A 12,491-nucleotide genomic window follows, 5' to 3' on the forward strand; every position below is an offset into this window, starting at 1 on the left:
TGGAGTAGGCTGTCACCATAACACTGTTTATATAATAGTTGATCTCTTTAAAAAATCTTTCATATTAGAATGCAATAAGCTGCCCTCGTTAAGGGGCTTTGTAGTGTCAGAATATTTCTGTGAAATATGGTTTACGTTGACTTTTCCAAAAGGCCGTAGGAACAGGAATTGTATAATGTTTCAGTAGTGGGAAATATGTTGCTTCTGAAAATCCCCGTGTTACATGCCCGTGGTGTTTGATCATACGCGAGAGTATCAAAACTCCATTTTAACTTTGCAGTGAGAAGTCTGTGAAGAAAGTAGCTGCCCTTCCAGTCCCACCACCATTGACTAAAGTTGCAACAGCTGTACCAGAGCCAGCCAAACCAGTGGATAATAGAGAGGCAAGAAGGAAGGAACGTCAAACAAGGACTCCACCCAGGAGGTAGGAGAACCTAGGCAGAGGGATTTGATCATGCGTACAAATGAAGAGCCGGGTAATTGCTAATTAAGGAATTAACCAAGAACTCACTCTGACTTAAAGGAGAAATCTGTTCCCTGGGATAGCAGGGGAATCGGAAACGGAGCAGAACGTATTACTTGCGTGCAATAAAAAACCCAGGCTGATCTCTCTCAAGACCTGTTGAATGAGAACAGCAGGTGGAATCCTTGAATCGCACCAACAGGAAACTCTCATAGGGAAAACACACACTGTAGAGCAGCTGATTGGTTAGTCCAGCCATTGAGGAAGCAACAGAAGCTCAGACCTATGTTGAATCCAGAGGGTCATGCTCCATAATGAAGTAAAGGGAGGGAAGGACTCGGGGCTGCAGACTTGGGTATTGACCTGCACCAGACGCTTAATAGCGTCAAGAGAAGATTTCTACTGCACCAACCCAGAAGAAAATGTGACTTCAAAAATGTGGAACGTCCCTCAGACCTAGCAAAATCGATGTGTCCTTTGAGGACAAACAATAGTTTTCTTAGATCCTGGTGTTTTAAATCAATAAAAATAAAGTCTTATGCCATAATCCTATTTTCCTTTCAATTACAAGCTTCCTAGGCAATTCTTAGCTTTGAATGGAGCTGTTCCCCTTGTTCCTCAATAGTGACACGAGAACAGTACTGGAAAGTTTGAGTTACTTCTGTCTCTAAACCTGAAGATTGGTTGCTAGGATTCCTCTCCCCTTAGAAAAGTGGGTTATTGGACCCAGTTACTCTTAGGAGTCCTTAGACACTGCGTGATCCCTTATGTGACTGTTATGGGTGTCAGTGTTCGCAGAAGGAAAAGGAAATAAACTGTCCCTAATGTGATAATTTAGAAGATCGGTTCCAATTAGCTCATCACCCCAAACTTTAAGTAATGAGAGATGAGTTTGATATTTCTATAGTTCACGCTACAAGCCAGCCCCACAATCTTGTGCACTTTACACCTTTGTTTTTAGGAAACATTCGCTACTGATGCACTAGGACAGGACAGAGGTGCTGTTCTGTGTCCGGCTCTAACCAGCATCATTCAGTCTTTCACGAAATATCTGCTGTTCAGAAGTGGGGATGCGTGGCCAGGACAGGGAAATCTGTTTGATTGACAAAACAGAATTCTCTGCTGTATGATCTAGTGTCAGTCAATGTTTGCAAATAACTGCATTGGAAGCCTCTTGCTCACCATTGATCAAATGCACAAAAAGCAACCCTGCTTTATTGCTGAGTAGAATCAGATGAGAATGGGTTCTTTTGATCTGTGTTGCAGGCGGACTATAAGTGGCAGCATCAGTGGCAGTGCCAGCAGCTATAGCGGCTCCAGTTCCCGATCTAGGTCCTTGTCTCGGTCTCTCTCCAGATCTCATTCCCGATCAACGTCTGCCTCAGTTTCCCCCTCCCCATCTGGGTCCAGAAAATCCAGGTAAAGCACTGTGTTTCCCACTTTATCATCAAGGTTGACAGACTCAGATTATGTGTAAGTGTTGCACTTGGCACGTTTGAGCGTTTTTCCTTGCACTGCATGCACCTGCTTGTAAGGTGGTTGCCTGCAATGTAGATTCATTTGCTCGAAGTATATAAATGAGTCTTAAATTCTGAAAAATGAAAACAATGTTAATAGCTGCCATGTTGCTTATTCTAGGAAAGAATGAAATTATCGTCAATGTGCCCTGAATTATCCATTTTCACTCTACCGTGGGGCTGAAGCCTCTTCTCTCCCTGTTTTCAAATCTTAATTGAACATTTACCTTGCTGTTGTAAATAAAAATTCCAGGGTGTTTCTTTTTCTAAGGTAATAGGCATTCATGTTACACAATGCTGCTGTTCTAAACTTTTCTCTAAATCTCACTGTTGGATCTCTTTAGGGTTGATGCCTGGCATGTCAGCACTGCTTGATCAGAAAGCATCTAATAGATCTGTCTAGTGGTGGTGGTGGTTTGCGCTGTGAATGGCAAATAAGGTTGCAAGAATGGTTCCCGTTACGCATTTCACCCCAAGACACCATTCAATTCTTTGAAGCGAATGGGTGTGCTGTGTCTGTTAGCTCCCTACAAAGCCCAGTGACTAACAAATTCTGATAGTCCTGAAATGAATCCCCTTCAAAAGCATATTTAGATTAACTTGTGAAGCCTGTTCATACACAAGAGTCTTTCTGAAACCCTGTAAGCAGCTGCACCGTTTTTTTTCTATCTAAAGTTCTTAAGCCCTTGGGTAGTATGATGGGTGTGGTGTCTGAACCTTTATAGAATGGAACAGAATGTGATTCAAATCAGAGCCAATTCACACCTCTGTACACTGCAGAGCCACAAGGTTGAATGGCTACATTTTTCCCCCCCAGGAATTTAAGCATGTTTATTAAATGTTTGTCTGATTCATTAGACCCTCCAGAGGCTGATGTGAGAGGCTAGGGGTGAGTCTGCCTCTCAGGTGGTCTCTCTTTAACTCAACCCACTGTAAAGTTTATGTTTAGGATTTCAAATGTCTACTTACTTACATAGCACCAAATGATGAGCCTGCTGCTTTACAGGTATTTGCAAGTAAGATCCCTGCCTCGTGACGCTTACTGTAGACAGCACAGATAGGGTGTGAAGGCAGAGATGGACAGTGAGTGCTGGTATTCCTGCTGAAACATCAACAGAGCTGGCTTAATATTTACTACCGTGCTGCTTTACCCAGCAGTGTGAAATCTTTGTGTGCATGACACGGTCAGAGTACTCTGCCCACCGATACTCCAGGACCAAAGCACTTTTGGAACATAGGAAATAATGTACTGAATGAAAACAGGCTGCTGACACAATTCTGTAGCCACACCCTCCTTTGGAGATGAAATTCTATCCCTGGGTTACCAGGTCATCACTGCCGCCTCTAACAGCTCACTTCTGTCGTGGTACTGTTGAGTTGTGAGCTTGTGATTTGTTTTAAAGTGATGTGCCCTCCAGGGCCACCCAGAGGGGAGGGGGGGGGCAAGTGGGGCAATTTGTCCCAGGACCTAGGCACCGCAGGGGCCCCTACGAGAATATAATATTCTTTAGTATTGCAACTTTTTTTTTTATAGAAGGGGCCCCCGAAATTGCTTTGTCCCAGGTCCCCTGAATCCTCTGGGCAGCCCTGGTGCCCTCCCCTGAATTTCCCTGGGATAGTCCCTAACACCAAACCTTTGATCTATCTTATCTTTATCTGGTCCAGTGCAAAGTACAAAGTCTGCATCAAAAAAATACAGTAGTAGTTCTCCAGCATTTTAATTGTGCGGAACATGTCATCACACAGCATCCATCTTGTGGGCCAACTTCCCCTCGGCAATACCACCTCCCCTGTGCTGTTCTTCCCATCTCTGTGGTCTTGTGGTGCTTCAAAAAGGGAACTTGGTGTCCTCTGGGATGTAGTTCTTGAACCCCTGGCTTGGAGAATCCATGTCTTTTAAAGCTTCCTTGGTAAATAAGTATCAGGCAACTTGTATATCAGGCAGCATGAATGATATGGGGAAACTCTTGACCTGAACTGTATCACTGAAATGTGTAGTCCAGGGCTCACCCTAGTTCTAGCTTTATTGATATCTATGGATCAATAAGCTGTATAACTGTCTCTGGGTGTAATATTACACTAAAGGTTTTTGTCGTCTTGCATCTGACAACACGTTTGAGGGGGTGATGTCATCCCTGCCTCAGGAGATGCAGACAACCTTCTCATCTCGTCATGAGTACCACTCTCCTTTGCAGCCCTTGTGACGGCTCCTCTGGTGTGGTGTGGGAGTTAGGGAGAAGGCGCTTGTGTGAATTCTAGACAGCCTCGCGGTGTTCTCCGCTGCCAGAGATTGTGAGTGTGTGTGTCTGTTTTCCAGGTCCCTGAGCGTGAGCAGTGTCTCCTCTGTCTCTAGTGCCTCCTCCAGTAGCAGTTCCATACGCAGTGCGGACTCAGAAGACATGTACGCTGATCTGGCCAGTCCAGTGTCCTCAGCCAGTTCCCGATCCCTGACCCCAGCCCAGCAGAAGAAAGGTAGAGGTATCCTGAGAATGAGGGAACGGGGTGGGGCAAGATCTGCAGAGAGCTCACTTGGTGATATGGCAAACAGCATGGAACCCATTACATGGAGGTAGATAAAAGCGTGGGGAGCAACTCTGGTTTGATATAGACTGGGAGAGTCCAAAGGCTTCACCCTGGACAAGTGCTGAGAAGGCAGAGGTGACGAGCTTGAACGGGAATACTTACGCATCATTTCTGTGCCGTTGTCCATGTCTGCTCGGCTGCCTGTCTGAGAAGGGGTCTTCCCTTCCTCACGAACCCTGGGTGTGCTTTGGTGCACGCTCCCCCATCATCCTGCCATTGCCCATCCTGTTTTCACTCTCACCCTCCTGAGATGACGAGCCAGTGGAGCTCTCTCTTCCTGGGGGACTGTTATTTCCTCTCAAACTCCCCATTTGCTCATTCAAGACCCCATCACAGTCTGATGCAAGAGCTTCTCATTCCTTGTCTGCTGATATGTTAACTATTCTCCCCTGGGGAATTCTGGCTTCCTACCGGTTTTAATCTGGGCGCCGTCGGCTTTGCTAACCAGAATGGGTCCCTGCAGCGCCTTCCATCCTTTGAGCCTTTTTTTAAAAGGCAGGGCAGGATTTATTGCGCGTCGCTGACACTGGGATTCTGGTTTCAGCAGGAAAATCGAAAAAAGAAGACAGCGTTAAAGAGGAGAAACGGAAACGGGAGGTGCCTGCCCAGCCCCTAAAATCAACAAAACCCACACAAGCGAGTAAATCGCAGCAGCTGCTCCCACCCCAGCAGCCCCCGCTGCCCCAGCCTCAGCAGGGGGGCTTCAGTGCCCACAAAGAGATCAAACTGACGCTGTTGAATAAGGTGAGAGGTGGGGTGACTGCTCTCGGTGGGCTTTTCAGAGCGGGGGGAGGAAGGGACCATTGCTGGCTCTCTGGCCTGTGGAGGAGCGTTTGCTGCCCTCTTGCTGAGGAGAGCTCTGCTGGGTATGTCTGCAATTGCTTCTGAAGTTCTCCTGATTATGGAAAGCGGGCAAATGACAGAACCTGTTGGGCAGCGTACACGATGTCTTGACTTCTGGCTGTGTCAGAAGCTTCCCTGGGGCACATTCCTCCTACCCCATCAGGGGCTGTTGCCCGCTTTCCCTGAGCCACATTCTTTAGGCCTGTGGCCATATAGCACCTTGGCCTGAGATCTCAGCGTGAGATCTCCTGAGCTAGGCAGGGTCGCATGTGGTGCCTTTCACTGCAGCTTCTCCTGCCTCTATCTGAGCCTCGCCAACCTGCAGCCAAATGGAAGCATGATCTCTATGGGCTTGACTCTTGTTGCGTAAGGGTGCTGAGCCTGCCTTGGGAATGAGCTCTCCTTAGCCTGGCTGGCTCTAAAAGTGATCCCTGAAAAGGATTAAAATGGGTCAGTGCATGAATGTGGAGACCCCAAAGGACTGTCCTGGGGGTTGCAGAAGGTGGAGTTGGTGGCTCATTAGGTGTGACTCCCTCCTAGTTAGTGCTGGGCCTGATACCCCAGCATGCCGTTTGGAGAAAATGTGCTCCTAGACGTAGCCGTCCTTTGGCTGAGAAGCACGGTCAAGATCCCAACCACATGTGGTGGTTCATCCTCATGGTGCTTCATGCTGGAGGAGGGAGGTAGCCCAAGTGACCTGGATAATTTCAATTGGAATGGTCATTTTCTACTATCCTGAATTCTGCTTGCAACGTTCCCTCTACTTCTCCTCCCTCAACTGCAGTGAGGAGTGTTGTGTGTGATGGGATTCCGACAGCTAGCTCGTTAAGCAAGCTAGGCTCCTCTCTGGTGAAGGGGACACGATAAATGACTTACTAAATGTTACACAGACCCTGCAGCATCACATAATGTGGTGGTAGACTCCCCCCTCCCTTGTGTTGGGACATGTCCTAGAGAAAAACATGGCCCTGTAGATCTTGTTAATACTCGTGTCATCATCCTGAGCCAAGCCAAGAGAGACTGGACAAAATGCAGCTTTTTTATTCTTGCGGTTGGATGTAAAATGCCCCGTTAGCAGAAACGCAGTCTGACCTCTAAGAGCTGTTCCTGTTCATTGTAATGGCACGTGACTCCAAGGGATCACTTTGCTGTTCAAGTACGCGGGGAGGCAGTTTACCAGCCTGCTTCAAGGAAACCTCCTTAAGTACTGGGGCAGTGTGTGTTGCTGGCGCGGGAGCCTTGCGATGCCCACAACAAAGGAAAAGCACCCAGCTACCTCAGTTTCCTCCCTAAGGGATATATATGTATCCGGATCTATCATCTGTTTCCTTCCATTTCAGGCGGCTGACAAAGGAAGCAGGAAGAGATACGAGCCAGCAGACAAAGACAGACAGGGCTCTCCTCCAGCCAAACGGGTTAACCTGTCACCTGACCGAGGTGAGGAATCTGAGAGATGCAGCGATAGGGTAAATGCTCTCTGGCATGGCCTGAATGCAGCTCTGCGGGCAGCAGTTAAACTGCTGCCCCATACTGCTAGGGGAGGTCATTTGGTCATGGGGCTGTCAGCAGGTTAGAGTCCATGGGATCGGTGCCTTTGCCTCCAGTAGCTGGAGAAATGAACCTCTCCTCTGGCACACCCCCTTCCAAACCGGGGCTGTGTCTTCTCCAATAAAAACAGGGGTGTTTGCCGTGCTCTCCCGCTGGCAAAACATAGTGGGGAGGAGGAACTTTCATTTACTGCGAGGTGAACCCCGGGGGCGAGTATAGCGCTGGCCTCCCCGGCTACCTTGTGGCTATCAGTGCCTGGTCTCCGCTTCAGATTTTACAGCAAGATAATTATCTTGCCTCAGTTACTAGCTGTAAAATCCCCCACTTCCTGTCAGCGAAGACCAAGGATGGAGTACCGTGCTTTAGTCTCCCGAGAGTCCTGGGGAAACGTTCATCGTACACAGGCCTGCCGTCCACTCGCTGCCTGTTATTGATGCGGCTGTTTGAGTCGGCCGGTTTTAGAAACCGCCACGTCTCCAGCTCTCTCCCCACTCGTGGTGTTGCCCCAGGCTTTAAAGGGGGGCACAGAAGGTTGAGGGGCCGGAATATAGTATTAACCCCACTTAAATCCTGTGAAACAGATACTTCCCTCACTTCCATCCACTTGTGTGTGACAAAATCTAGGCTGGGACTGTAATAAAAATACACCAGGGCTCCAGTCTCTTTCCTGTCTCTTGTAACTTGCTGGCACTGAAACCTAGCTCTTCGTATACTTGTCCATTAGCACCTTTATAGCGGTTAGGGCCCTGTAGATGCAACCTGTCGGATAACCAGCTATTACCCTGCTTTCTTTCAGCCTTGGCTGTTGCTAATGCAAAACAAAGAAGCGGGCAATGGTGGAGGTGTTGCAGCTTTGCCTTGAGTGTTGTACAGAAGCAGGCTGTGACACGTGATGACGTTTTCCCTGAGCTCTCACCATAGGCGTATTACGTTGACTGTGGCTTGGAGCCAGCAAAAATCCTTCGAGTGCTAATAACCCTGTCCCATCCCAGTACTGAAAAGTGGCTTGGAGGATTCGGCTAGGTTTAAGATCACTAGGACTCAGTGAGACAGTGCAGCTAGAGCAGATATTCATGCCTTCAGCCAGCTGTGAAGCAAAGATAGCCGTTTTAGCCTAGTTCTTGGATTGCTGGATGGACGTGGGAATGCCAGGCTAATAAGCACTGCTGTTCTAACCCTCCCAGTGCCTGACTGCCCGCAAAGGAGAATGCACCGGACATACTGCCTGAGTACAACAAAACTGTGTTGCTTCACCTCTCCTCACGATTCATTTGTATATAGCACTGTAGGCATGCATGCCGTTCCCAGGCAAACATAAAGATGTCCCGGGGGCTTGCGAGCCAATGGAAGGATCTCAGTCTGGAAGGCACAGGGCATAGCGCTCGCTGCAGTTCCCGGCGGAGGGCGAGAGGGCAAAGCTTTGTGCATCACACGCTCCTAGGTTACTTTTATTCCTCACAAGTGCCGTGTCTCTTTGCAGAGCTGAGGGAGTTGCAGCTGGACCTTTCCGTTCCCTGATGCAGCCTAGCCCGTCTAGGGAAAGGCTCTGTTTAAAATGGCGCTGTGCGATCTGGTAACACTCCATGGGTCATGCGAGGGCTAAAACCTTTTGTCTTTACATTCTGCAATAGGTCCTCGCGATAGGAAACCTGCTGGGAGAATCTCTTCACCCAAACAAGATCGGCAGAGAGGCCAGAACCCTAAACCATCTCCTGCTCAGACAGACAGGTCAGTGTGTATCCTGCCATCAGCTCCCACCTGTGACTTGTTAGCTCTTGGCCAGCATGGTTTGCAGAAGAGCAAAAGCCTTGGCTTGTTGGCTAGGGAAAGAGCTTTTTGGCCTCAGACCTATGGAGGGAGACCTCTCTTTCCCTTCTCTAGCAGTCTCACCATAGAGAGAAGCAAGAGCCTCACTCATGGTCTGTTAAAGAAAACTGGGAGGATGGGGATGTAATTGGACGATAGAGTGGCTTAAGGTAGTACTGACAAGCAATGAATTCTCTGCTACTGCCCTAACACCAGTTGCTTCACCCCTGTGGCTCAGTTTCCCTGCCTCTGAAACGGGTTTAATTTGGACCTCTCAAGGAAGCTATTTGTAGTGCTGGGCGTCACAAGTGCACATTGAGATCCTTGGATAAAAGGTGCTCTGGAAATGCAAAGTTCTAGCAGTGACGATCTTAACTCTATACAACTACTTCAGTGTGAACTGCAGCCGGTGGAGTTTGCGGGGCGGAGTCAGATTGCGTGGAAGCCAGTGGGCTCCCTGCGCCAGCTGTCGCATTGTGGGGTCAATCCTAGCTACAGGTGCTGGGTGTGACCTCTCGTCTCTCCTGGCCAGTGTGCACCATTCCATGTCTCTTGGCTAATCTCGCACAAGCTGAGCCACTTAAAGAACAGAGTAGGCTGCCAAGATGTGGCTTCTGGTTGGAGTTAGAGTGAATGACCCCGATTCCATCTACACCTGTCCAGCCCCTGGGCTCTGGTGCCACTTGTTCTCCTTCCTGTAGTCTCAACTGAAACAGGGCAGAGTAAATGCCACCTTCGTTGCAGAGCAGAACCCGAGATGCCGTGCCAGGGGGCTCATTGCCTTAGTGAGCAAGGACCACGCCTTGCTCAGCGAAATAGGGAGTGCTGTTCCTGGTACAGCTGAGAGGGCCTCTGTCTAACTCGATGCTGGTAGGAGCCAGGTAACACTGCTTTGCGTTCCTCTAGCACTTCCCTCAGAGATCTCTGCGGACATTCAGCCAGCCTTGTCCCATGCCTGGCCTTCCTGGGCCGTGGGGTCTTTGCCGATCGGGACACCGAGGCACAGAGAAATCGAAGCTTGCCAAGTGGGACAGAGCCTGAAATAAACCCAGGTCTCTCACTGCTCAGTCCTGCGCATTAACCACAAGCCCAGCCTTCCTCCTTAACCGGCGACTGCTGTGGCCAGAAGGTTCTATTTCGAAGCTGTAGCGGCGAAGCTGAGCATTGGTACCTGCTTCGTCTGGAGCTGGCATCGCTAGCTCCTAACCCTCTTCCACCTGCTCTTGTTTGATGCGTTAGTAACACTATCAGCTGGGCCAGGGAATCGCAAGAACCTGAGCTCGGGGCCTGGCCAGGGAGTAAAGGACAGTCAGGCAGAGCTCTCCCGGAACTTGGGTTTGAGGTTTGAAATGCTTTTCAGTTCACGTTTGAAAAGCCTGCCTCTTACTCAGGGATTAATATCAAAGGGCTTCAAGAGAGGAGTTGCTGGGTTTAAGGAGAAGGATTACCAGGCTGTCTCTAACCTGGGCGATTGAGTCTCACCGCTCATGTGACATGCTGCTGTCAGATTGCCAGAAGCAGCTACACAAAGTGGCACGAGTGTGACCCCACGTGACAGCTGCCAGAAAGAGGGAGGTGAGGCTCAAATTGCACCCTTGGCGTGTGACCCGCTGAGCTTGGGCACTGCAGTCATGTGCACGTTGTGCAATTCCGAGGACTATATACACTGTTCTGCAGTCCCTGCAAGGGGGGGCGTGGGACGGGTGACAGCATTTCCTGGCTTCTGTCTGTCATCACTGCCTTACCTAATGGCCGGGGGTTTCCTCCGGATTTTTGTGGCCCCAGTAGGTGGGAGCAGGGAGGGAGGTGGAGTGCGTCCGTAAAGAGTGTGACTCGCCTCTTTGAACTCCACCTCTGCCAGTCCCTGGAAAAAGCCAGGCAGTGTGGATGGTTAGGTGGGGCAGCCGAGTTCAGCATGGGGATTCTTTGGAGCCATCAAGCTGTGCAGTATTTAACCATGTGGTTCCCCCTCCCCCCCCCCTTTGTTTGGTACAGTCATTTGTTGTCTCTTATCTCAAAGCAGCTTGTAAACTCCTTGGGGGAGGGACCATGTCTTCCTGTGTGTCTGTTCTGCTCCTAGCATGCTGGAGTGCTGACCTAGGCCTCTGGGTTGCTACTGCAGGAAAAGTCATGAGGGCGGTGGGTTTAAACTCCACCGTTCCTCAGGTACTTTTCGGCTGGCTTGCCACTTGAATCCTAAAACTCATTCATTTCAGCCAGCCTTTAAAGCAGTGGAGCAACTTCCTCCAGCGAAAACCTGATTGCTTCATTAATGTTTCTGCATCACTGGGAAAATGTGCCATGCTATTTAACCCCTGCTGCTGTTCGAAAACCACTTGATCTCAGAGCTGCCCATGCAGGAGAGGGGAGCCCCCTCTGTTACCCATCAATCCCCTCTTACCGCATTCTGGCTTTTTCTCTCCCCCACCCTATAGGAAGCGCCAGCTGTCACCCCAGTCCAAGAGTTCCAGCAAAGTCACAAGTGTACCAGGCAAAGCAACCGAGCCAGGCCCAACAGCTGCAAGTGCGAAATCGGGCAAGTCCAGCACGCTGTCGCGGCGGGAGGAGCTCCTGAAGCAGCTGAAAGCCGTGGAAGACGCCATTGCTCGTAAACGGGCCAAAATCCCTGGGAAAGTATAGTCCAATGTGTGCAGAGCTCTGTCTCCACCTGGATTCAAGACTCTTCTATGTTTTTATAAATAGTATACAAGCGGCCACTCTGGATTTTGCAGTTCTGTCTGATTTTGGCTGCAATTCTTTTTAAAAATTAAAAAAAAAAAAAAAAAAGTTTGTCAGCTGAAAAAATCCCACAGACGAGACGACTCACTCTGGCTCCTAACTCGTATGGTGGAGAGTCGGGGAATAATCCCCTCTCTGCATCAGCCATGCAAGACAGACCGAGCCGGCACCAAGATGGAGGCCCACACCACCACGTTTTCCCTGTAAATTATGCACAGAGGACTCCAAATTCCAGCCCTGTCGGATACTTTCACTTTCTCTCTCTCTGCCCGTCCCTCCCCTGTTTGCTAGCCATAAGTTGTATTCTTCTAGTTAGCCTTGCTGTGTGTTGAGTGTCTTCAGCAATGCAGTTCTATATACTGTGTAACGAGAGAACCGAAAACCGCTGTGAACTACTGGCAACATCATCTTCTCTCCCCTGCCCCTCCCTCCCCCAGGAACAAAACAAAAATATATATATATTCTTGACTAAAGTCTGATTGGGAACTATGACCTGTCTTTTATTTTAAGCATCAGATTGTTTTAGTTGATTTAAAAAAAAAAAAAAAAAAAGCAAAGGTATTGTTGGGATGTCTGTCTGAGGAGGGTCTTTTTTTGAGGGGTCTCCCTGAAATAAAGTATTTTGATAAACAGTTCTTCCTTTCTAGTTTGTTCTCTTAACGATCCCAGGGTGGACCCCTCGCAGTGGTCTCTGGGCACCTGCCCTCGTCTCTTTGGGTATTTCTTCCCTCTGTCTGTAAGCTCTTCAGCCAGGTTGATGTCCCCGCGTAGTATAGTGCGGTCAAGTGACAGAGCCATTTAATCTTGCAACGCTGGCATTGCTGCTTCTAAGGTTTGTCTGAATGTGAGCTCCTGTCATGGCTGGGCTGCTGCTTAATGTTAGCGTTAACGTCCTAGTGGTGGCACATCTTGTGCTCCAGAGCTGTTTCTGGAGGCTCGTAGTGCCTTATAAATGCTGGGCTCCAGCCAGAACTTCCATTGAAGATCAGCTG

The 12,491-nt window shown here is 49.1% G+C and overlaps 1 protein-coding gene across 5 annotated transcripts in view; it reads left to right on the top strand.

The window, feature by feature from the left end:
- Positions 1-12,120, top strand: part of LOC112106328 (zinc finger CCCH domain-containing protein 18) — a 111,268-nt gene extending 99,148 nt beyond the window's left edge. For 4 of the 5 annotated variants that reach the window (XM_026663649.2, XM_026663648.2, XM_026663651.2 and 1 more), the window contains 7 exons: positions 281-424; positions 1,730-1,882; positions 4,298-4,452; positions 5,108-5,307; positions 6,747-6,843; positions 8,586-8,682; positions 11,196-12,120. In XM_026663649.2, coding sequence (XP_026519434.1) covers positions 281-424; positions 1,730-1,882; positions 4,298-4,452; positions 5,108-5,307; positions 6,747-6,843; positions 8,586-8,682; positions 11,196-11,400 — 1,051 coding nt within the window. In that variant the 3' untranslated portion in view covers positions 11,401-12,120. The remainder of the gene's footprint in view (positions 1-280; positions 425-1,729; positions 1,883-4,297; positions 4,453-5,107; positions 5,308-6,746; positions 6,844-8,585; positions 8,683-11,195) is intronic. The other variant, XM_026663650.2, reaches the window with a different exon arrangement.
- Positions 12,121-12,491: the final 371 nt, after the last annotated feature.

This window comes from Terrapene carolina, unplaced genomic scaffold, assembly GCF_002925995.2.
Source record: "Terrapene carolina triunguis isolate 2854851 unplaced genomic scaffold, T_m_triunguis-2.0 Scaffold33891, whole genome shotgun sequence".
NCBI lineage: Eukaryota > Metazoa > Chordata > Testudines > Emydidae > Terrapene > Terrapene triunguis.